General features: G+C 40.2%; 1 protein-coding gene across 3 annotated transcripts; it reads right to left on the reverse strand.

Annotated features, from left to right (window-relative positions):
* Positions 1-24: 24 nt before the first annotated feature.
* On the reverse strand, positions 25-26,748 carry wdr25 (WD repeat domain 25). Of its 3 annotated transcripts, XR_016116016.1 has the most exons (8): positions 26,507-26,748; positions 25,797-26,411; positions 18,509-18,656; positions 7,845-7,975; positions 4,405-4,575; positions 3,351-3,491; positions 1,405-1,677; positions 25-1,277 (listed from the first exon to the last, which is right to left on the reverse strand). XR_016116016.1 is itself a non-coding variant. In XM_089004612.1 (7 exons), the coding sequence occupies exons 2-7, from the start codon at positions 26,367-26,369 to the stop codon at positions 1,456-1,458; spliced, it is 1,347 nt and encodes a 448-aa protein (XP_088860738.1). In that variant the 5' UTR covers positions 26,370-26,411; positions 26,507-26,748; the 3' UTR covers positions 25-1,455. The 3 variants fall into 3 exon arrangements, 2 of the variants coding, with proteins under 2 accessions (XP_088860738.1, XP_088860737.1); XM_089004612.1 differs by having other exon boundaries at positions 25-1,677; positions 3,351-3,452; XM_089004611.1 differs by having other exon boundaries at positions 25-1,677.
* Between the last annotated feature and the right edge of the window lie 183 nt (positions 26,749-26,931).

Here is a 26,931-nt window from a genome sequence, read left to right on the forward strand (position 1 = left end):
TTGGTCAAGTACGCAGGGGGGGGGGGGGGGGGGGGGGGGGGTTAGACAGGCAGACGACAGAGAGAGATAAAATGGAATGGATAGAAAACATTGACATTTGGACTCTTTTCAACTTTGATAGTTCAGAAGCAGAGAGTAGACTGCAAGGTTAAAATATCCCATCAATCTGGCTCCACAAATAAACACCCGCACAAGCCATCTTGATGCAAAAAGCTATCAACCCAGCTAAACAGAACACAATTAATGAGGATCAAGGTAAAATTATTGCAGATAAAGCACCTACAAGGGATCATTCCTCAAGATGGTGAAAGAAGAAGGTTACATTCCTCATCAAGTGTTTAATGCTGAGGAGACAGTATGCAATACATACACACCGGTTTACATAGCGCTTTAGCAAGAGCTGAAGCTAGAACAAAGCGCTAACATGGAAAAAGGGAAAATAAAACACATTCACACACTACTTCATATGCATTCATGAATGGCAGTGAATGAGTTAATAGATAACTAGTTTTCCATTCCATCAAGCCATCAACGACCATCACAAAGGTAAAAAAAATGACTTTATTATACAGCACAGTTTATTTCTCAAATTATAATACCATAGCACATTTATTATACATATAATAAGGTATATATTGTGTAGTTTTAAGGCTTAGAAATTAGAAAGTAGCAAGTAGAAAATTATGTTTTATGGGGACCTGGGAACGGATTATTCTCATTTTAATGGTTTCCTATGGGAAATTATTTTTGGGGATAGACACTTTTTGCCTTTCACACTGTCTGGCAACCAATTAAGTTCATAAGCCAAGGTATCAATGTATTTGAAAAAAAAACGTTTTCATTCATTAAAGGTGCACCTTATATGCCTTATATATGGAAAAAGTTTGTAAACACACCATTCATTGGGGGTGCGCCTTATACTCCGGTGCACTTTAGACACCGGAAAATACGTTATATGGTTTTGAGCATGTTTTCAATGTCAGATAAAGACTTGGCAAATGGTGATTTACAAACAAACCAAGCTCAAAATAATGAATGACTCTCACAATCGGGGGGGAAAAAAAAGGATGGATATTTTCTTTCCGTACTGGAATTTATCTTATATTTTAAGGACACATCAATTCAAAGATAAAGATCACAAGGGTTTGCATGTCGTCCCTCTTTTGTTTTGACGGGTTTGATTTTTGACAAAGCTGACAAGCGCTGACAGATGTGAGCGATTCGGTTTTCTTTCGTCTGTCTCTGGCTGCGATGTTGAGGGAAATGTCACATCAGAACTGCTGAGAACAAAGGCCCATCAAGAAACAAAGAGAATTTTACTTTGAAAGATAATGACTTTTATGGGGTGGCGACGCCATGTTTATGTGCCGCAAAGATCCACTTCCACCTTTAGTCTTCACCTACCTAACATTTATGGTCCGAGTCCTCTTTTGGTTTTTTTTTTGGGCTGCATCCTCAATGCCAGACTTTGATCTCGCCAGCCCAGTCGCAAGTGGCAGTGACGGCGGGCAGGATGGGATGCTGGGACACGCAAAGGCACGGCTGGCTGTGTGCTTGCAGCTGGCGAAGCGGGCGAGCGGTTTGATAGTCGTAGAAGTGGGCCGAGCCGCTGGAGCTACCGGACGCTAAAATGGTTCCGTCCTGAGAGAATTCGCATTGCACTGCATATCCCTCGACCTAAGAGAAACAATACGCATGTTATGGGTCTTCATCTTTTCAATGTTTGGGATGCATTTGAAACATTTTTTTAGGGAGAACGGTTGCCATAGTGGACAGTTTGTCAGGTTATTAGGTTACAGGGTGCGATGTAAGGGTTATTGATTCTGATTCTGAAAAACAGACACGGGTCACCTTGGTTGAGTATCGTGAGAGCTAATCTTAGCTTGAACATAAATATGTACTGATGTGTCTTGATGTGAGATCATGAATTCAGCTTAATTGCAAATCTCTCTTGAAGGACAAACGATACGAAATAAAAAAATAAACCAATCTAAAATAAATGAACATGAACCATGCTGAGATCTCGTTATCTTTATCGAACATATCCCCTGGTGGGATACAATTAACTCATTCACTGCCAGATGATGTGCAAAAATGTGTCCACTCCAGTGGCAGGTTTTTTTTATCATTGTCACTCAAATTCCAGGAGCCACAGAATATTGAGTTTAAGGACTACATAAACATTGAATGCAACGTAAGAAACCGTAGAAACACATCAGAAAAAAAAATTAATTCCTAAATGATATGGATCTGGAGTTATATGAGCTTGAAATGAGGGCAGTTGTCCAAAATACAATGCAATATATACACACCGGTTTACATAGCGCTTTAGCAAGAGCTGAATCTAGAGCAAAGCGCTAACACGGAAAAAAGGAAAATAAAACACATTCACACTACTTCATATTTTCAATTCCCGAAAGCATTCATGAGTGGCAGTGAATGAGTTAATGGATAACTAGTTTTCAAATTTAAAGAAAGGAGTGTCAGCGCAGTCTCGATGTATATGAATGAATGACTCTCTGTGTCTTTGTGTTGTCATCGTATTTGTTATTTTTGTTTTTTTTTTTGTCCCAAGATGGCGGCGCGTAAACACGCAGCGGCTCCCCTCTCTCTCCTGGCAAATTGCCGTTTTCGTGTTTATTATGTTTGTTAAAGTCATAAGTACCTTGCACGCTGGGTCCGAGAGGACATTCATTTAATCTGTGCTGTATGTCATGCAAATTAGCATATTTGACAATAAAGCTGACTTTGTCACAGCTTGGAATTGAAGTGGATTTACATGAGGCAATCTAGAGTATGTTTGTTAATGGATGCAACAGCTTCATCTATTCTTTCAACATTTAGCTTAGAGCAGACGTACACATTCCACCATGATGTCCCTGATCCACTGGTGAAAAGGATGCTTTGATCCTCTCTTCTTTCAACCAGAACTGCTTCATACAACAAAGAAGGTCCATAAATTGGTGATGATTTAATGACTGTCTGTGTCTTTTGTGTTGTGTCACATTATTTGTGATTTTGCTTTTGTTTTTTTGTGGTTTTAACTTCAAGATGGCGCCGCGAGAGGGGCTGCCTTTACAGCAGCTCTGCATTTTGTTTTTCTACTTCTTCTTTACCTTTCCTCTTTCACTTTGCTGCATGAAATGTACGGTAAATCTCTCCACTGCGGGACTAATAAAGGCGAATCCATTTCAATCCAATCCAACCATTCTTGACTAGTGTGAGAATATCGAATAGTGTAAAGGTAACTTTGTGTCTGTTCATCCGACAATGTCACTTTTTTTTCCCCAATTATTGATCTGGGTGAGCGACGTTGCTAATCCTTCCCCGAGGCCAATGTTATTCCTGACCTTGTGTCCGTCGTAACGTCGCCGCTTGTTCATCCTATAGGGCCTCTGGGAGGAGAACAAAGCCATGTAGTCGCCGTTGGTCTGGGCTACAAAGGAATCTTCCTGTGGATGGAGAGTCAGGCTGGGACATGTGTAGCGCTCCTGGATAGCATCCGGAAATCAAATTAGTATAAGGCGATACAATTGAAGCACTTTTCTGAGGGTGTAAAAACATCTTGTGCACTACAAATTTATGTGAAACAATATTACGAAAATGTTTGCAAAGTACTCCTTTGCTCAACTTCCGGTAAACAAACAAGAATTGCATGCCGTGAAATCACATTTCGGCTTTAGTTTTAATGTGTGGGATTTATTAACTCATTCACTGCCATTCACAAATTTATTCAGGAATTGAAAATATGACATAGAGGGCCATTCCTGAATTTATTCGGGTTTTGCTTTTTCAAGCTTGGGTGCCGAGAAGGCGTTGGCCATGGCCTCTGGCAATGTTTTCTTTACCACAAGGGGCAGCATTTGCCCTTTTTCCATGTTCGCGCTTTGTTCCAGCTTCAGCTGTTGTTAAAGCGCTATATAAACCAATATGTATGTATTGCACTGTAGTTTGGACAGCCGCCCCTATTTCAAGCTCATATAATTCCAGACCCATGTAATTTAGGAATTAACTCTTTCTAGTCAAAGAAGAGAGTCTTGGGTTCCTAACGCTGTATTGAATGTTTATGTAGTCCTAAAACTCAATATTCTGTGGGTCCGGGAATTCAAGTGACAATGACAAAAACCCTGGCACTGGAGTGGACACATTTTTGCACATCTGGCAGTGAATGAGTTTATACTATTAGCAATTAAGTATTAGTAATTAAGTATTTCCTGTTTTACTTCTAATATTTTGTAGTAAGAAATAAATACAAACTTGTATCCTTCCTGCTGATATCGAACTGGATCAATATCGGTATCAGAGATTAGTCACAGTTGCAATATCGGTGTCGTATCAGAAGGGAAAAACTTGGTTAGGGACACCCCCCAAAAAAAATTCCTATTTTTTTCTCAACACGCTTACATGGTATATCTGGTTGGAGATCTTGGCGCTAGTTTGGAAGTCCCAGGCGATCAGGGTACGGTCCGCAGAGTCTCTGCTCACACAATCGGAGCTTGTGATGAGGTCCAGGCCACGTCGAAGAAAGAGGATGTCCAATGTCTGCTGAATTGCCGCTTTGTACACTTTAACAACCTGAGATGAAAAAAAAAAACACACAAAAAAACAGAAAAATGATACATTTGTTTAAAAAAAGACATACTAATGGCACACTCCTTATAAATACAGTAAAGTCTCGTTATATCGATATCGGATATATCGATAGTCCCGGTTATATCGATACTATTTCTATGCACGCACGGAGAAAATTACATGCAAACAGGGTCGGATATATCGATAGTCCCGGTTATATCGATATTTTTTCGGACTCCCTTGAATATCGATATAACGAGACTTTACTGTATGTGGTATCTTCAACGGCAAAGATGTCAAAGTCAAGGTGCAGGGGCCAAATCTGGCCCACCACATCATTTTATTCGGTCCGCAAAAGCAAATCAAGCAAGTCAAGTGCCATGATGCTTGCGAAAGTCCGAACCAAAATTTCAAATTGACATGTGTAAACTGCAATAACAGTCGTTATTTTTTTACTTCAAATTTGAAAACTAGTTATTCATTGACTCATTCACTGCCATTCAAGAATATATTTGTGAATTAAAAATATGACGTAAATGCCATTCCAGAATTTGTTTGGGTTTTGTTTTTTTCTTGAGTGGTGATAAAGCGCTGGCCAGACCTCTGGCAATGTTTTTCCCGTCCACGAGGGGGCAGCATTTCCCTTTTTTCCATGTTAACGCTTTGTTCCAGCTTCATAAACCAATATGTGCGTATTGCATTGTATTTTGGACAGCCGCCCTCAGTTGAAGCTCTCATATAACTCCAGACCCATATAATTTAGGAAATAACTATTTTTTCTGATGAAACAAGCCAATCTACGGCTTCTTATGTTGCATTGAATGTTTATGTAGTCCTAAAACTCAATATTCTTTGGGTTCTGGAATTCGAGTGACAATGACAAAAACCCTGGCACTGGAGTGGACACATTTTTCCACATCATCTGGCAGTGAAATAATTAATTTGTTGTGCGCTCTATATGTAATAAATGGAGGGGATTAAACATTCTAATGGTTTCCCCAAATTCATAACGGCCCACCGAGAGGAAACTGTAACTACAATGTGGCCCGCGGTAACAAATGAGTTACAATACAATACATCCTAATTTAGAGAGTGCTTTCACAACAGCTGCAGCTGTAACAAATCGCTTCACATAATAGACAACACAAAGCAAAATAATAAACACAACAGGAACATAAAAACATTTGAACATTGACAGTTGCACAATCTTAACGACCCATTGATGTTTGAGTACAAGACAGACACTTCATTACGTGAAGCAGTTCAAGATGAAAGAGGAGAGGATGAAAGCCTTCTTTTCACCAGTGGATCAGAGACGTCATGGTGGAATGTGCAAGTCTGCTACACCCTTGCTCTATGGATACCTTAAGAAGTACCCTCCAACATATTTCAAGAGGGCAGCGATACACTGACAACAGCATGAAGCAAGAAGTCTTTTCCAGTCATAATGACATGTTCCATCAAACAAATATTCACGAGACTTTAGAGAGCTGTCATAAATATTTTGTCAATGGTTGATGTAAATAACTACAATATTGGAAATGGTGCACCTTTCCAGTCCAAAACGAGCACAGTGAGTTGAAAATCAGTTCTATCCACAAATTAAATGAAGCAATGGTTTTATTATGATTTGATTAGTCGGGCTCACCTCTAATAAGCACCTAGCACTCTCTGCAGTTAAGTACATAGCTTGCCACGGCGGCCTTTTAATGAGGCAATCCGGCAATCGGGATGGTTCATTTGGACTTCACTCACATACTTCAACGTAATGGGCGAAGAACGCAACACCTGTTTACAGGGGTCACTCGCCTCATCTGCAATTCCCATTGACACTTAACGGTAAAAGCAATTGCTGGACCGGCATTTATAGCCAAACGCTTGAAGGGGGAGGAAACGATTCAATTTGCCGCGGGCCAGAATATCATCAGTGGGCACTCACGATTGTGAATAAATGCAAAGAATTATCATCTAAAAGACACAACGGTGATTAATTGCATTATTCGCTTGCAGAAGCATTCGAACAATTTATGAGCCCAAAATGAAGTTTACTCCCAACAATTAGTGAGATAACCTGCACGGTTGCTGGGATTTATGCGAGACTGTGACCCTTTTAGTGAGGTATCCATACTAGAAATGTGTCGTTCGCAAACGAACCGTCTCTAATAGTGAACGAGTAGCGTCGGCTCCTAATTGGGAGCCGCTTATAAGGATCCGACATTTTTTTCCCCTTCGGTTAGTCGCACGTGATTGGTCAAAATCTGCGGTATATATAAGACAGAGGGGAGGGTTTTACACACACGCACGCGCACACACACAGACGCACGCATGCACGCACGCACGCACGCACGCACACACACACACACACACACACACACACACACACACACACACACACACACACACACACACACACACACACACACACACACACACAGAAGGAAGAGACACAACGGCACACTGAGCAAATAGAATCAACCCCTTCAAAACAGAGCCACTCTGTATTTCTTAATGTAAGTCTTCACCAACGACAAGCTAAAACTTTTACTTGTATGCTGCTTTTTTTCGTTTCGTTTTACTAATTTTAATTTATATCAGAATCTGAATCATCATTATTGCCAAGTATGTAGAACACACAAGGAATTCGTCTCTGGTAGAACATGCTGCACTAGTGTCATCATAAGAAAAATTGAGGCACTATACAGTTCCTTTTGGGTTACTGTTTAGGGAGTTAATGGCTTGTGGGAAGCTGTTTAAATGTCTGCTGGATTTGGTGCGCATGGATCGGTAGATGGAAAAGGTGGTGGGCAGGGTGCGGAGGATGCAGTAGTAATCAAAGCTTATTTGTGTTGTTTTAGTAAAAAGTTTATAAATATATGCAATCAGAGATTGGAAATTTTAATTGACATTGATTGGTCTTTGTTTTTGTACATTCTATATTTTTTGTGTCGCAATCCATGTTGTACTCCATGTGAATATGTTCAGAAAAACTATAACTAAAAAAATATATTTTGTATTTTTTTGGACATTAATAATTCGTTTTACATATGATTATACATTATATTTTGGTAGTAAATTAATTTAAGCAACAAAAAAAAGGAAAGAGCCGGAATTCCCATCACTAATCCACATGACCATGTATGTGGGTGTGAGAGACTGTATGGGATGTGTTCGCGGTCTCCCTGCCTTTGATTCGGAAAGGTCAAAAGCACGGTGGGTGAAGCGCAGTGAATAAAGATGAGACGTTCGCAGGAAGGAGGTTAATATGTTTGAACCTTGCAGCAGCGAGAGTCCCAGGCGTTGACCGCTGAACTGTAACCTCCGCACAGGAACACCTCGGTGTTGACGGGATGCGAGGCCACACACATCACCTTGAACTGGTTATCCGCTTTGACGATGCGCTGGCCTGCTCGGGAAGCGGAAGTGAGAGAGAAGAAAAAGATCAATGTATTTTTTTTAAGAATATATCGTCACATCTCAGATCAGCAGGGGATGTGGGATGTCTTGCATTATGCAGGGTAGCGTAAAACTATCATTATTTGTGTGTCAGCTGAAAACTAAATTGGCTTCAAAAGGATTTTCTAGCAATTCAGAACTTGCAAAATTTGAGGAGGAAAAATCCCACAGTATTTCTCTTCAATTCAAAAAGACACGGCTTGAAAAAGCAAAAGCATTAAAAATAAAGTAAAAAATGTATAAAGGGGAAGTCTATTCAAAAATGTGATCAAGATTTCACAAGAAAGACTTGTACAATAAAATCAGTCCATGCTTGTTCTATCTCAAGAGGTTTCACAATTTCATTCTAGAAGCAAGGAAGAGGTGCACATAAATTGTTTGCACACACCAGTCAAAAGAAAGTACCGTATTTTCCGGTGTATAATGAGTACGCAAAATCCTTTATTTTCTTCAAAAGATGACGCTGCAGGTGTGGCTTATAAGTGAAGTAATATTGAGCCACAACAGGTCTCGCAACGACTGTCAGCAGCCACGAACTCGCTCCCCAACTTACGAACAAGATACGTTCCAAACGGTCGTTCGTAAGGTGAATTTGTTCATGAGTTGCTTCAGTGCTATATTTTGTATGGGCTTGTAACGGGTAGGGGGAATTAATATTGCAAACACATCTCTACTTACAACATTTTCAAGTTAAGGAATTTCTTCCAATACCCTTCAACTCATTCGCTGCCATTCCCAAATTTATTCGGGAATTGAAAAGTATGACGTGAAGCGCCTGTCACGGTTTGCAAGGTGGTGATGGCGGTTGTGGATCCCAAAAAGCAGCCAAGAGGGAACAGCAGGTTGTGTTTGAGAAATTGTATTAAAATAAAGTCAACAGGAACAAAATCTAAAACATCAAACTCATTCAAACAGAAAAAATACCAGGTATCAAATAAAGACCAAGAGTAAAAGTCTGCCAAGACTAAACAAACACATGCACAGCATACAATGCATACACAGTGCATAAAAAGCATACAATTGCATACAAAGCATACTATGACCCGACGCCGAATGGTCGTGCCGGGAGTCCTTTTGAGTGTCACTGATTGGGAACGACCAGCACCTGTGAGGCAGTAGGCAGGGCTGACAACGCTACCCGTTGGCCGCCAACCAGATCATGACAGCGCCATTCCCAAATTTGTTCGGGTTTTGATTTTTCTGGTGCTGATAAAGCGCTGGCCATGACCTCTTGCAATGTTTTTTTTCTTTTCCACAAGGGGGCTGCATTTCCCTTTTTTCCATGTGAGCGCTTTGTTCCAGCATCCGCTGTTGTTAAAGCGTTATATAAACCAATATGTATGTATTGTATTGTATTTTGTACAGCCGCCCCTATTTCAAGCTCATATAACTCCAGACCCATATAATTTAGGAATTAATTCTTTTTTTCTGATGAAAGAAGAGAGTCTAAGGGTTCTCACGCTGTATTGAATGTTATGTAGTCCTAAAACTCAATATTCTGTGGGTCCTTCAATTTGAGTGAAAATGACGAAAACCATGGCACTGGAGTGGACACATTTTTGCACATCGTCTGGCCGGAGGGGTTAATTTCAAGAGCAAGGGTAACGCTGTATATTTGATTTTGTGTTTAGCCATATTGCATTATATGCAGATTATTAGCAGAGTTTAGTGTGATGAGATTTTGCATCCATTCCTCTTCTTTTCCTTTCGGCTTTTCCCTTCAAGGGCTGCCACAGCAAATCAGTGTCCTCCATCTTTAGAGGTTTGATCCACATGTTTGTTTTGGCCAAGCTTTTACGTCGGATGCCCTTCCTTACACAACCCTCTGTATTTATCCAGGCTTGGGACCGGCACAAGAAGACTTACATTATGCCCCTTTGTGGCTACAGAACAAGCAATTCGCTCAGTAAAAGGCTCCCCAACACAAAACATTCATTGAGGCATCATTTTAATTATTTTCAATAGTATGTTTTTGGACCTTCACAAATCACTCTGCATGCTTTTAACCAATGTCAAAGCATAATTCTGAGTCTTTGTCGACCCACTTAATGCAGTGGGGCTCGGTGGGATATAGCTCATTCATCTCAAAACAGTATTTTTTTTCTGTGTTGTAACCGCGTCTCAAAAGCAGATCTATTGTAAAATGATGTGTATAACATACACATATGCTTTGCTAGTGGCATTTGGAGTAAATGCTTCGCCGCGGGCTGCTGTTGCTGCGACTGAATGGTTTGTCAAGCTTTGTCTGCACTACTCCGGGTGATGAATATCCAGTCACACTGTTTGCTATCAGCCACTCCAAATGTGTGCATATGAGAAAAAAAATTACTTGATATGAATGAGAGGAAGTAAATGAGTCTTTGGGACTGAAAATACCTCATACAATACCAACACATAAGACTTAAATCAAGGTTGCATGAAACAGGCCAAAACTAGGGAAACAATTGGAAATTATGAGCGACTCATCTCAAACACATTTGACATTTTACAAATCAGAATTGGGCTGACATTTTCCAGGAAAATATCCCTGGAAAGTGCAAAACTCAAAAGGCCAAAACATCGTTATGCATGGCACCACACAAAAGGCTCTCGAGTTGAATGGGCAGACAGGGTGTCAAATGACTTTTCAACGTTGGCCACGTGGTGTTTTGCTTTTTCTCAGAGGGCCATTTATTACTGTGGAAAGTACAAAAAGGTAAAGTCACCTAAGTCGGGTATTCTCGAATGGGGCTTTGCATAGTTCTGGTGGCCTATGATGGCACTTTGAGGCGTGCGTGAGATTTAAAAAATATATTTAAAAAGTCACAGCTATGTAAAAAACAAAAAAAGTGCTTGATCACAGCAGTGACGCCAAGAATAACAACAAAAATCCTCTATGAATGAATCAAAACACCAAATGTTTCATTGAAATTCAGTTGAGTCCAACAATGCAATATTCACTTTTTAATAGTCGTGTTGTTAATTTAGTTTTTAATTATTAAACCGATGTCGTTTTGTCAAAGACATACATGATCAGTCAGTGGTGGCCCGTTGATTTCATCACTCGGCCTTCAGTAGTGCTACGTCTGAATCAATCCAGACTGAAAATGGTATGGCGTGATTTCCACTGGAGGCAACCATTAGCCAGGAAATAACTGATCAACCTTTCTTAATGATGTTCATTTTTTCTTTACAAGTCCGTCTTGAAAATGGCTTTAACAGTAAATCTCCAACCAAATCCATTTCTTCTCCTCCTTCAGCCATTGTGGGTTGACAAAATTGCTATTAAATCAACACAATATATTTGCGTATGCAGCTTGCTACCGATACGGTGTGCTAGCTCTGGACAGTGTGCGAATGTCATTGCCTGCTTGTGATCAGAGGAAACTATGATTGGCTAGTCACTAGCCAATCATAGTTTGTGAAAACTCTGATCTTCACCAGCTCCTTCAAGAATCCGTTGGTACCCCTTTTGGGTTGCCAACTCAAAATCCGATTGGTTAGAGCAACAGTTTGATTAACACATTTGATGCTCCGGGGCCCGCAGAACTGATTGTGAAGGCGTCCAGGTAGATTTCTGACCCTGATTACAACTGATGGCTGAAATGTGATTGGTTAAATGCTAAAATACGAAAACACACATCTTAAAGCAGCGCAACAGGGGAAAAGTAATGAAAGTAAACTGAAAGACAATTTGGAATTATTCCATAAGAATTCATGGACAAAATATAATTAACATCAGTCTGTGATTCAGATATTTTAGGCCAGCAGAGAAGGCTTTGCAGGATTGACGGTCTGCCACTGTGATCAGTACAAGACAACATAAGCAAGTACACAAACGTTATTTTCGCTTTATCTGTTTGTATGAAATGCATTTTTTAAATGTTAACACGAAGTAAATGTATTGGAACTTGGCATAGATTTTTTTATTTTATTGTTGAATTAATCCTAACCTATCATAACTTTTTAAATGATTGCTGTATATCAAAGGAGACTATGAGCATTGAGCCTGGAATCCAAAAGGCTCATGCAGGGCACGCACGCACGCCACCTACCAAGCAGCCGGGGAGTGTTGGCACATCCCCCCAGACCCCCCGGCAGGCTCTGCCAAAGAGCATGTCCAAGGTGCAGCTCAACAGCTGCCACTTCACTCTAATGGCTTGCAGAAGAAACTCATTCCTTATCCTCTAATTTTGGCATTCATGGCATCTTTCCATTTCTCTTTCTTGTTTCTTCCTATTCCATCTTAACTTGTCTTCCCTCCCTACCTTCGCTGTCCACTGCTGTCGTGAAAGCCCGCCTGCACCCAACTGGGGTAGGGAGGAACTGTGTTTCCATAAATGAAATTGGGGCTGGGAACGAGTGAGAAGATGGCTGAGGAAAATGTACATGCTAGTCAAAAACTGCAAAACAAAAAAAAATCATAGTTGTGATAAACTGCAAAGAAAAGCTGGACTGTTCGTGTTGCAAAAATGTGAGTATATTAACTATTTTGCTGCCATTCCTAAATTAATTCGGGAATTGAAAAAAATGTGACGTGGAGCGCAATTCTTAAATTTGTTAGGGTTTTGGATTTTCTTGCCAATAACGCGCTGTTCAGACCTCTGGCAATGTTTTTCCCTTCCACAAGGGGATAACATTTCCCTTTTTTCCATGTTAGCGTTTGGTCACCCCCCCCCCCCCCCCCCCCACCAGCTGTTGTTGAAGTGCTATATCAACCAATATGTATGTATTGCATTGTATTTTGGACAGCCACCCTCATTTCAAGCTCATATAACTCCAGACCTGTATAATTTAGGAAAGAAAGAAGAGAGTCTAAGGCAGGGGTGTCCAAAGTCGGTCCTCGAGGGCCGCCGTCCTGCCTGTTTTCCAGCTCTCCCAGGAGCAACGCACCTGATTCAAATCATCAGGACCATTTTGATGCTGCTTCAGAGCTGGCTGATGAGCTGATCATTTGAATCAAGTGTGTTTCTTCTGGGAGAGCTGGAAAACAGGCAGGACAGAGGCCCTCGAGGACCGACTTTGGACACCCCTGGTCTAAGATTTCTTACGCTGAATTGAATGTTTATGTAGTCATAAAACTCAATAATCTGTGGTTCCAGCAATTTGAGTGAAAATGACAAAAATCCTTGCACTGGAGTGGACACATTTTTGCACATCATCTGGCAGTGAATGAGTTAATGAACAGCAGTCCAAATGTGCGTGTCGCTCGAGCCAACGCTGCGGTCGGATTAGCTGGACAGTTAGAAAAAGTAAAAACTTGGGTTTAAGCCACATCCAATTAAGCTACAATTGTGCGAAAACAGGACTCGAATCCCCGAGTCCTATACTGATATGCGGCTAAATTGAATTGGCTTTATTAAGTGCGGCGATGTGCGAGAGACTCGTATATGAAAGAAATAAAACCCTAAGCTGCCATAGAAGTGTTTACATTTTAAAGGGTGTGAACATAGACGGAACACCACATTTTAAAAAAATGACTCAGTTAGCTAATGGGTGGCAGTTTAGTACGGTTTGGGGTGTAATAAATGAGAAGGGCGAGGGTTTCAGGTGAGTGTCTTTTAAGAATGACAAACGGGGGGAAAATATTAACTTGGTAGACATAACCTGAATATGTGTACAAAACAGAACAAGCGGCAAAATAATGCAGTAGGAAAGTCAGTATAAAGGTAAATACACCTCCACCCAAAATGGCCATGGGTCGCTATCCATGGGGGATGGGGAAAGGTACTGTACTCAGAATCAGAATCAGAATACCTTTATTCGTCCCGCAATGGGGAAATTTGCAGTAGTTAAGGCCGGGGCTCTGTCTCTACCCCAGGGGTGCTCACACTTTTTCATCATGCGAGCTACTTTGAAATACCAAGTCAAAATGATCGACACATTTTATTTATTGCTCAGTATGCTCTTCTCACTAGCAGCAAGTGATACTCTGATTGGCTAGTGACTGCCAATCATGTGACTCGCAATCAAAGTTTGCGAAAATTATGACGTTTCCAGCGCCTGCAAGCAGGCCTTGGGCTGCCAACTCAAACTGTGATTGGTTAAAGCTTTCATCAACACTTATTTTATGCTCCATGGCCGGCAGAACTGATTGTGAAAGCATCCAGGTCGATTTCTGACCCTGGTAACAAATAATGGCTGAAATGTGATTGGTTAAATGCTTAAATACGGAAACACATCTGGAAGCAGCGCAATAGGGGAAAAGCAAAGAAAGGGAGCTGAAAGGCAATTGATTTATATGAATTCATGGACAAAAAAATAATTCACATTAGTCTGTGAGTCAGATATTTTTAGGCCAGCAGAGAAGGCCTGGGATGCCCGGACGGCCCACCACTGTTAAATAATGCCAATGACAAATCTTTTCACCCAGACTGATCAAGCTGTGGTTTCCACAGTATAGGCTCACAATAGTTACAGCCCTGGATGAACGGGTATGACTCAAAATTGTTTTTCCAGTTCACATTTTCTTGATGGTGTGGTGAAAACAGCCTCTTAAAGCAGCAGGCAAACTCAACACCAACTGGTTTAAAAAAAAATGTTGAGTTTGTTTTCGGCTGTGGCCTGTAAAGCTCGAGAATAAGGTCACGGCGGTTACTCCAGCCGCGACGTATCAATTATTGATACCCTCCACTGAGCTGCCTGTGTGCTAAATGTGTAGAGCAGGCTATTATCCTTTGGCCTTATTGGCAGTATTGACAGACAAACTGGGAGGGGAAGGACAAACGGAAGCACGTCATCAAAACAAAGTGTTGACGTCTGTGAGGCAAACACCACCTCTATTTACAGTTGAGGTTCCGAAAGGCAGACAATTGATCATGTTTTATTTAATGATCATTTTTCTTTTATTGAAAAGGAACATCAGCACGTCCTGACTATATACTGACTCCAAATTATGTACAGTAAAGTCTCGTTATATCGATATCGGATATATCGATAGTCCCGGTTATATCGATACTATTTCTATGCACGCGCGGAGAAAATTACATGCAAACAGGGTCGGATATATCGACAGTCCTGGTTATATCGATATTTTTTCGGACTCCCTTGAATATCGATATAACGAGACTTTACTGTATTAACCCTTCAAGACCTGACCCATTGAAAATTCAGATTCGGAGGATCTGAGATGTTAATTAACTCTTATATGAAAAACAAATGCTCTATCACGTTGTTTATGAAATAATTTTTGTATCACATTTGATACAATGGCGCCATTGGCAACTTTTTCTGTAACTTGACATAAATCATATATCATAGATCAGTTCAATTTCATTAAAAAAAGAACAACCCCCGGGATAACTAGTGAGGATAAAGCGGTCCAGAAAATGATGAATTATTGGAGAAATATTCAAAATGTGTTTGGAGGTGGAATTTCAGTGATTAATTAGATGAATTAAGTCATCAAAATAGTGAGTGTTTGTATTTTAATCAGCATTATGCAGATTGCTAGTGAAATGACAATTTGGGGGAAATCTTATTTAAACCTGGAGTATCAAATTTGATAGAGACATTTTAACACGATATATTTGGAATATAAAAATAGTTTAGTTAATAAATATGCATTCTTCCAATGAAGACAACACCTATCTTTCAACATGACTTAGTATTTTAATGTCATTCTAACCGTAACCTCCCAAAAATTAGCAATGAAAAACCCAAAAGCATGATACACTGGGAGCATCCATGTTGGAAATGACCAAAACAAAACTTGATCTCCCTGAAGAGGCATGCTCATGCTCCAGAGGACAGAATGAATGTATCAGATCCCATACCAAGTGTTATTTATGAAATAATTAATCATGTATGTGAGATAGAGCACTCAGAAACTTGCCTATCAAATATGATACGAATGGCATTATAGGGTTAAGATGGCTTGCCTGGCAAAACGTATCCAAAGCAAACTAAATGATCGATCTGCCATAAATGTCACTTTGAAAACGCATAGCAGGGTCACACAAAAGGCCCAGTGACAACACAATGGTCCACAGGATTTGGCACCAAGTAATGAAACAAAAGCGGGAGCAAACAACAAAAAAAATCTACCCCGCTGCGCACTGAGAAGTGAGTGGAGCACAGCACCAAAAACAAAAATACTTTTATCGCTGTGTAGTTTAATTAAACCACAGTAATGTTTTCGCTTTGTCCAGAAAAGCACTTTTGTCTGATAGTGAGAGATGGTTTTGTACGCAATTGATTGCAGAAAAAAGAAACAATGTTGCTGCACTGAATAAAAAATGGCACACATCCACCAAACTACTGAAAGTTTTAGATCACAACGACCTTCTCGTTGCAAAGATGATTTGAGTAAAACAATGACCGTATTTTATTTACACAATATAAAGCGCTTCCAAGTATAAGGTGCAACTTCAACACGTGGCCTATTCGAAAATTGCTATCATATTTCAGGCGCACAGCATTATAGGGCGTATAGAATAGCTAAATAGTGGCTGCAGTTGCGTTATGCATACAGTAGATGGAGCTATGCTAAAGAGAATACAATGCAATACAACCCAGCCCTTTTTTGAGCTTTCACAACTTAACGAAGCCCTTTTCAGAACATTTCAAATACGCCATCCAAGAATTCAAAATATTGATCCGAATATAAGCTGCATCGGACCATAAGGCACACTGTTGGCTTTTGAGAAAATATAATGTAGTGCATACACCTCAGAGTTTAAAAGCTGGGTGTGTGAATCCAGCCTCAGACCTTCTTGTGTGGAGTTTGCATTTTTTTTGTGTGGTCTTTAGTGACTGTATTTTCCGGTGTATAAGGTGCACCGGAGTATAAGGCTTTTTCCATAAATAAGGCACACCTTCAATGAATGAAAAAGGTTTTCCAAATATAATACGTTACAGTAGAGGCGACGGGTTACACACACAACTTCTTTTACTGGAATAAAAATGGAGTCATGGCCAATGTTCCCTCTAATTTTTCACGTGTTTGAGCAGACACACAAGGTCCCTGAGCAAACTGAGGACCACTGTGAGCAACATCAGATGTGTACGCTGAACATGAACGGCGCATATGGGCAGGGCACATTCGCGCCGTTCTGCTCCGATTGGCTGCGTAGCGTACGTGAACTGTACGCCATTGTGGGACGAATAAAGGTTTTCTGATTCAGATTGGCTGGACACCTGTCACTCATTGAGTAATATATATATATATATAGTACCATTTTGCAATGTAACTCAATGAGTGACAGGTGTCCAGCCAATGGTCCTATATATATATATATATATATATATATATATATATATATATATATATATATATACACACACAGTAAAGAGTCTCGTTATATCGATATCGGATATATCGATACTATTTCTATGCACGCACGGAGAAAATTACATGCAAACAGGGTCGGATATATCGATAGTCCCGGTTATATCGATATTTTTTCGGACTCCCTTGAATATCGATATAACGAGACTTTACTGTGTATATATATATATATATATATATATATATATATATATATAATATATAATTGTTCTAATTAACTCCCCCTTGAAGGGAAAAGCCGAAAAGAAGAAGAAAATTAGATATTAAGTAATGCGTTTCTGTTTTATTTGATTTTGTGTGCTCCATAGATGTTCTTGTGCGCTGAGTATGTGCAAGCGGTGCGCATCTTAGACGGAACATTGGTCGTGAACGCTGACAGTAGTTGTAAGCCCGGTTGTGGCTCAATATTACTTCACACATAAAGCGCACCTGCGTATAAGGTGCAGGGTAATTTTTGGAAGTAAATTAAGGCTTCACACATATTACTTAGCATATAAAGCGCAAAATCAAGGCTTTTGAGTGCACCTTATACACCGTAAAATATGATACATAAGCATTTAATACAGCGTTGGAAACCTTAGACTAGCTTCTTTCATCAGAAAAAGAGTTAATTCCTAAGTTATATGGGTCATCCAATGAATGGTGGATTTTTAAACTTTTTCCATATATCAGGCGCACCTCTAATGAATAAAAACAGTTTTCTAAATATATTATACAAATATCTAAAGGGTTTCCAAATATAAGGCACAGGTTTCACACTACTTCTTCTACAGAGGGAAATGTTGGTGGTTGCTGATAGTAGTTGTGAGATCTGTTGTGGCTAAATATTACTTAACATAGAAGGCGCACCTATGTATAAGGTGCAGGGTCATCGTTTGAAGAAAATCAAGTTTTTTTGGGTGCGCCTTATACACCAGAAAATACACTGTTTATTTTATGATGAGAAAACGTGACGTCGGATTGTTGGGTGTAAGTATCATTGTTATTCGAAATTTAATATAGGTTTTCAGAATTCCGACTGTTTCAATTTTGTATCGACCTTTGGCTCCAATTTTCTTTAGATTAAATTTTCAGTGATTTTTCCACACGGCCCAATAAGTGTTTTTCTCCATTTTGATGAAGTTATGATGTAACTACACTCATTGGTTCAATTTCATTAAAAAACAAACAAACTAATGTTGTTATTTGATGCCTCACTGCTAGCCTACTGCTCACCAGTCTCCACGTCGGTAATCACGGCTGTGTTGTCAAACGAGCCAGTGAGGAGTTGGCGGCCGCAGGGGCTCCAGCGTGCATCCCGCACGGCTCCTGAGTGGCAGGTGTAAACCCTCAGGCATCGTCCACTCTCAGCTCCGTCCCATACCTGAAAGGTACCACAAACAAGTCTTGATTGCACCAATGCACAAAAAGGTGTTTTTCATTCTACAAAACCTCAAAAGACACTTGAGTAGGCTACATACAAGAAAAATCACACCACTCATGACTTTTATTCATCTCTGATCGAGGTAATAAAATCATTTTTAGCTTTTAGCTTTAAATAAAATCATTTTTAGCTTTTAGATTATCATTAATTTTCATTGGGTATAATAATTGTCATTAACTCATTAAACTGCCATTCCAAAATTTATCCGGGGATTGAAAATATGATGTGGAACGCCATTCCCAAATTTTGTTCGTTTTGTTTATGCGGGGGTTGCCAATAAAGCGCTGGTCAGACCTGTGGCAATGTTTTTTCTCTTCCACGAGGGGGCAGCATTTGTCTTTTGGACAGCCGTCTCCATTTCAAGCTCAGCTAACTTCAGACACATAACTTAGGAATTAACATTTTTTTCTGATCAAAGGAGAGAGTCTAAGGTTTCTTACGGTGAATTGAATATTTATGTAGTCCTAAAACTCAATATTCTGTGGGTCCGGCAATTTGAATGAAAATGACAAAAACCCTGCAACTAGACTGGATATATTTTTGCACGTCTGGCAGTGAATGAGTTAAATATGCCGTTGCCAAAAAAGCACTGCGGTCATGATTCTGACTTTATTTATATTTGTACACTCAGTGAAAATTGCACCACTAAATGATGGAACAGTATTTTGTTTACCACAGCAAATTTGACAAACAAGTACAACAAAGTATTTCAGATCAATCTAATTTGTGGTGAACATTATTAAGTCAATCACTGCCAGACGTTCAAAAATGTGTCCACTCCAATGCCACTGGGTTTTTGTCATTGTCAATTGAATTCCAGGACCCACAGAATCAACATTCAATGCAGCGTAAGAAACCTGAGACTCTCTTCTTTCATCAGAAAAAGGAGTTAATTCCTAAATTATATGGGTCTGGAGTTATATGAGCTTGAAATGAGGGTGGCTGTCCAAAATACAATGGCATACATACATATTGGTTTATGTAGCGCTTTAAAAACAGCTGAAGCTGGAACAAAGCGCTAATATAGAAAAGGGGAAATGCTTCCCTCTTGTGGAAAATAAAAAAACATTGCCAGAGGCCATGGCCAGCGCTTTATGGGCACCCAAGCATGAACAAACAAAACCCAAACAAATTCGGGAATGGCGCTCTAAGTCATATTTTCAATTCCCAAATACATTTGTGAATAACCTAAAACAGATTCTTTTTTTATAGACAGTGTATTTTAGCTGTTCAATTACCTGGTAATCTGTCTGTAAGAAAAGAATCTGGTTTAGGTTCGATATCAAGTAGACAGGATGAACTTAATACAACTACATTTGTAAATGGCAGTGAATGAGTTAAATGTCAAACGCTCCTCAATTCAGATTTTTACCGCGACGGAAAACAATGGCAATAGTTTCATTATATGCTGTCCGTCTTCAGGCATGATTATTGATACATATTTAAGTTTGTAACTGGGGAAACCAGAATATGTCCTCTCTAAACACATAAAAGGATGTGAGACTCCTTTTTTTGAATGTGTGCACAGCTAGCATAGTAGCTAGCGCCTGACTGACTACTAAGGGGGAAAAAAGTCTCAAAATGAGACAGTGATTTATGACAGAAGTGCTGATCTCTTGTGTTTCTTAATTGCAGTGGCGTGCTCGCACAGTGGTCCTTAGACTTTGGCAAAAGTCGATACAGCGACAAGCGTTTCATCAGACGAACTGCTGCTTATTGGGGCTGATTATCAGTCTGACGGGCCGCAGCTCAGCCTGACATCAAGTGGGCGGTCTTGTCAGGTGCTTGCTCAAATGAGGTACGACTATTAACGATGGGAGGCATTTTCATTTCAGGGTGCTCCACAGTGAAAGCTCTACGGGCCCCTTGAGACATAACTCGTCTTCTGTGTTATATTATTCAACATGCTCTTCACACAGCATTACAAAGGAAGCTACTGGAGCAGACTGAAGAGAAAGAGATGCAAACGCTCAGTGGAGGTTATCAGGGGTGGTTCCGAAAGCTAAATAAATAAGAAAATATCAATTCCTTGACTCAGTGGGTCAAGACTCGGACCTCGTACCATCAAACTGCTAAAAGACCTGGGCATCCATGGACAGGCTCTGTGGCACACAGTTAGATCACTCTCCGAAGTGGCAGAAAGAAGCAACCACTGGATCTGGATAAAGAGGAAGGACCCTTGTTGGGCTCATAGATCAGCAACCTAAGACCCCCGCCCACCAGCTTCTCAACATCTGATTGGACATGGGACACAAGCGCGGGCGTGATCAACCCGTCGCTGGCCACCATCGATGAGGGTGTGTAGTGATGAAAGGCCGAAACACCCAATGATTCTTTGGAGCACTGATGATGATGTGTCCCAAATTCACAACCTTCCCATCCCTGAGGCGCAGCTCCCACACCACTCTCAAAATCAAGGCTAAATCTCATGTGAGGACCATCCATTGGCACAAACGGACAGAATAACGTCAAATCCAGTGTTTCATGATTCTGAGATTTCAGCTTTTCAGACTTTTGGGGATTTATATCAACTACATGCTCTCAATTTGGTCTTTATTTATTTGATACAACTGCAGAAGGAATCCGTTGATGCTAAATACGGTGCACACACGCGGAAATAGAACCGTTGTACTGGCCGTCTCTATCTTGTCTTCACAGTACACTACGGGTAAAATGACAGTAAAGTTAACAACAAAGAAGACAACGTCACATTAGCTGTCACTGTTTTTGCGTATCTTCTCTTCTATGCCAGCATTATGGACAATTCCGAGGATCTGAGCCTGCCAGCCCGCTAAATAAGGTCTTAAAATGTTTTGGTTATGTAGCTCGCAGCGAAATCAATCCACACTTTCAACTCCGGCAGTAAAATTACATCTAAAACTAACTGGAAGCCAGTGTGATAAACGTCTAATTGGGGTGATGTGACGAATTCTGCTTGACTCAGTGAGCGTCTATCTACCTGTTGAAACGCGAACAAGCTGGAATTAAGAGACTGATTTAGACTGATACCAGGAATAAGTAAAGGTGGCCTGAAGAAAATAAAAGGATACATTCATTTTTCAAGGTCTAGTTTGATCATTATTGATTTCATTTTGCCTACGGCGAATAGGAGAGGAGGAATGACAGGACGGTTTTATTGATGCGAGTTGTGAAGGTGAAATCCATTTTGGGCAGTCTCTGTGATAACATCTGTAGAGCTGACCTTGGCTGGATTGAACGATAAGGTTCGAGTTTTTACATGTTAACTCATTCATTGCCATTCACGAATTTATTCGGGAATTGAAAATGTGACATAGCGCCATTATCATTTGTTTTCGGGTTTTGTTTATTGCTTGTTCGGGTGCCGATAAAGCGCTGGCCTCTGGCAATGGTTTTCCCTACCACAAGGGAGCCGCATTTTCATTTTTCTATGTTAGCGCTTTGTTCCAGCTTCAGCTGTTGTTAAAGCGCTATATAAACCAATATGTATGTATTGGATTGGATTGGATTGGATTGGATATGCCTTTATTAGTCTCACAGTGGAGAAATTTACATTTCACAGCAGCAAATTGATGAAAGGAATGAAAGTAGAAAAACGAAATACATGACAATACAATATATATTGCATTGCATTTTGGACAGCTGCCCTCATTTCAAGCTCCTATAACTCCAGACCCATATAATTTAGGAATTAACTATTTTTTTCTGATGAAAGAAGAGAGTGTCCGGTTTCTTACGTTGGATTGAATGTTTATGTAGTCCTAAAACTCAATATTCTGTGGGTCCTGGAATTCGAGTGACAATGACAAAAACCCTGGCACTGGACTGGACACATTTTTGCACATGTCTGGCAGTGAATGAGTTAAGAAAGAAGTAACCTCAAATTCCAAGTTATTGAGTCATAGAAGGTTTTGAGCCACCCAGCAGGTGAAATCAGAAAGACAGTCAACAGAGTAGTAAAAGGTTACATTGTCAAGGGGCGGAAAATGAAAAGACAACAAAATTGGACCAAAACTGAACCTTGCGGCACACCATCGGCAATAAGGAATACATTGGGGACTAAACCAAACCTTAATACAGGCAGTATGTCAGCTAATGTGCTGTTTTCACTTCATATTGTAAGACGGTTATTAATTTTGAAGTATCATGGATAAACACTGCAAGAATCAGGACAAGAGCGCGGAAAATCCTACTGGACCCTCGCACCCTGCCCACCACCTTTTCCAGCTACTCCCCTCAGGCAATATCCATGCGCACCAAATCCAGCAGACAAAACAACTTCTTTCCCCGTCGCCATTAACTGTGGAAAAAGTAACCCAAATATAACTGTATCGTGCCTCTCTGCAATTTTGCACAACCCTGTGGAACAGCATCCCGTTATAAACATTCTAACTCCAGCTCTGTACTCACCCCGATTCGCTCCTTTTCCTATGGAACGTCATCCAGGGTAACTTCTTTTTACACTTAAAACATTCCACAAACCAATCCTTAAAAAAACAAAATTGTGAAAGGCTTGTGTTCCGACTCAAAAGATTTGACTGTACTATATCATGTTGGGCTTGAGGAAACACTGCCATCTCAAGGAAGCACATCACCAGAAACTATAAAATGACTAATATAGTGTGACTCCATTCTCCCACAATTACCCAGCATGAATAGAACACAAAATAATGAACCAATTAACGCTCTGACAATCATCTCATAAAAATGTGAGACCTGTAAACAGGCTGTTCTCAGCCCCTTTTGTCTACATTCTCTATATTTTTACCGGCCACTCGCAGAGGATCTTTCATGATGACTCATTGGCTAATATGCTTTCTAAATGGCTCGGGGTAATTAAAAAATAAATTAGTATTCTTATTATCAATGTAAAACGTCTGCTTTACACCTGTCGTTGCTATGGCGACAATGGCTGGTAGCATACGGTCTGGGAATAAGTTCCGGCGATTGCTAAAGGAAAGACACACTGATAGAAATGTGAGGACTTCACACTATGTATCTTCAGCAGGAAACAATAGTCAAGTACAAACCTAATGTAAATTTAAGTTCCCCATTCATAGACAGATTTATAATTGCAACAATTGTTACTTCACTAAGTCATTAAAAAGGAGGAAGTATAAATGCTAATTCCGAACTGCCAATACACAGCTTAAAAGGTCTTGGGGAGCTTTTCTTGTATTTTTCTTATTGTTGAACGTTAACAACTAAACGCACACCTGGGTGCTCCAAATGACACGTTAATAAATAGTCATTGATTCTGTGACAGGAGGCCAACGCAAATTACTATGGATGGATATTGCCTCATGGTGGATCGGTGTACAGCGGACAATCCATTTTTTGGAGATAATTTGGGGGAGAGGAAAAATAAAGTCATGAAAGATTTTTACGCGCAAAATATAAAAATCTCTGGCCCCACAGCAAAAACTTCTACAATGTACCTAATTTTTAAAAGGATCGTATCACAGAACTAAATAACATATCATACAGACCCAACTTATGAACGAGATACGTTCCAAACGATCGTTCATAAGGTGAAATCGTTCGTAAGTTGCTTCAGTGCTATATTACGTAAATAATGTATGTTTAAAGGACAACTGACGTCTCCGGACAAGTTGTCCATAATTTGTAAAATGGCTTCAAATGACTTCTACTGAGCGTATTTTACAAAGATTCCACCGCATATAGCTATATTTTACGTTTTAAGACTCACGCTGAATATTCAGGAAGTCTTGTTTTTGAGTTGGTGACGAGTCCGTACGTGACGTCACTAAAGGACCGCCCTTTGACCGTAAAAAAGACGCATTGTAGCGGTCCTTCCATCACGTCAATGTATTTTGCTGTACTTGTTTGGTCTGGGGACCTCGTGTTGCATCCAAAAGTCGCCAGAAGTGCCTGTGGAAGCGGAGGTGCCTCTTTTTTTTGGGTGAGAGATTTTCCCCCAATGTTGCCTCAAAATGGCACATATAATTCTTTAATCGATTGCAAACATGTATGCTTTCCTCTTCAGAACTATTTGAATCATATTCATAACTGGATGTGGAACAAGAAAGCATATTCTCCGAATCTGACGCCATTGTTTTGATTCACAAGCAATGCAAGACGTCTTGGCGTGACGTCACGAACTGGGGGTGGGACTTTCTGAAAATGCCCAATTCGCAGCTCAATGTTTTACAGATTTTGGACACTTTAAGTCATTTTTATTGGTGTTTTGCATTTGAATAAAAATATCATACTGCGTGTTTTGGGTATTTTAGATGCTATAATACGTTTTTCTGGTGTCAGTTAAAAAACTAAAAGTGACGTCGGTTGTCCTTTAAGTCTTATATATATAAGTATGTTTAAGGTTGATATAAGTATGTATAAGGTCTGTATAAGTAACCTATATTGGTTAGTACCGAAAAATCAACATTTAAGAAACTTTACTGTTTATTTACTGTAGGCGCTATAAAGATATGTACATGTACAACTGGAGACAATACCACATGTTACTACAAAAATGTTCGTATGAACCATTGTTCCTAACTTGAATGTTCGTAAGTAGGGGAGCGTCTGTAATCATGACAATCATTTGTAATTTAGTCCGTCACAAAATGATCGTGTCCAGGTTGGCTCTTCACAATACGGCTTCAGTTCCATTTTATTAAATCAAATGGGAAGACAGAAAACAATTCTATTGGTCTCCTGTTTAAGTCAACTGAGCCTGAGATGCAAAACACCCAAAGCTTATTTTCATTATTTGGCCACCAAGTCATGCACGAGGAGAAGCGGTGAAGTGGCTTCCATGCTGCTGTTGGTCTCATTTGAATATGTAAATGCTCCTCTGCATATTCAAATTAATTATTCATTGCCAAGCTCTCTTAAGAATTGACAGAGGGGTGACACGGTTTCAGAAAATTGCATTTCTTGACCTTTCTGGCTCATTTTCCAAGGGATAAATAGAAGGGTGAATGTGAGGGGTGAATCCGAAAGATAGGAAATCTCACAGGTGGTGACATACATTGGACGGATAATGACAGATATGATTGGACAGAAAGTGGTGCATGTTGTTTCTATATCAAGATGGAAGGGATTATTGTTATTATTAGGCCTTTATTAATGTACCTTAAAGGTCTTGTCCATGGAGGCGGACATCAGTAAATGACTTCTCTGAGCAATGGGACACCATTGCACTGTGTTGACTGGACCCTGGTGACCTTGAAGACTCAGTAGAAGCTTCTTGGGTATCCTAGCAGCTGCTGGACCAGGTGTGTGAGCAAGATGCAGCTTCACTTTCTGAGATAGTGCTGAGAGAATGTGGACATCTTTTCCATGAACACACCCAGTTATTTTGTCCTCCTTCACTGTGGATGCAGCGACAAGTCTTTGCCTCTTGGGAATGTAGGGTCGAACACAAGGTGGAACAGTGCAGGATCGTTTGGGCTTATCAGAGACATTTGGTGGGAAGTGTGGAAGCAGTGTTGCCTTCTTTTGAAGAACAGCACACGAGCTGAGAGAACAACTCTGCTTCTGTGAAGAGGTGTCATCTTTCCCGGACACAATCTGGTAGCAGTCTGACAATGTGCTGTCAGAGATCGGCATCAACTGCAACGAATGACAGTCCTTTGCTGTTTTTTCTTCCTGGTCAGGGCGTTCATCCTCAGACTCGGAATCCTCGTAGGCCACTAATGTGGTCATCCCCGGTTAACACGCGGGCTAACAATGATCCAAGGGTGACATCTATCGGTGAATAAACAAACACGCACAGGAAGAATTAGAGAACAAGAATAATATCCACAAATATATATAGAGAGAGAAGTAAAGGTGTTTCTTACCCTTGTGATTTTAAATAGTGGTTCAGCATGTCCTAATATCCAGAGACACAGAAACTTCGAACAACACTCTACAAAACAAACGAGTCGAGTCGCTAGCAAATTTGTTACGTTGGCGTCTTAAATTCGCTTGTCGGCTTTTCGTACTGCACCTATCTTACACGGTCCTTTACACATTAAACCATCAAACATGCAGTGGTTTTCGTCGACGTTTTTTGAACAGTTTTCCTCTGGGTGTCGATTGACTCTCTGCGCCGGAAATACTTTTATTTTTTAAGCTTCCGGTAAGGGTCCTACGCTTTAAATGCGTCCCCATTATTATAACAATTCGGTGAATCAAGTTAATTTTTGACCAAACATGAAACCCAAAACCTCGCCAGACTGTTATTCTTAATATAAAATCTGTTTTATTCAAACGTTTCTTTTGG

The sequence above is a fragment of the Hippocampus bargibanti genome, linkage group LG09 (assembly GCF_051943395.1).
Source record: "Hippocampus bargibanti isolate YZ-2025 linkage group LG09, ASM5194339v1, whole genome shotgun sequence".
NCBI classification, from domain to species: domain Eukaryota; kingdom Metazoa; phylum Chordata; class Actinopteri; order Syngnathiformes; family Syngnathidae; genus Hippocampus; species Hippocampus bargibanti.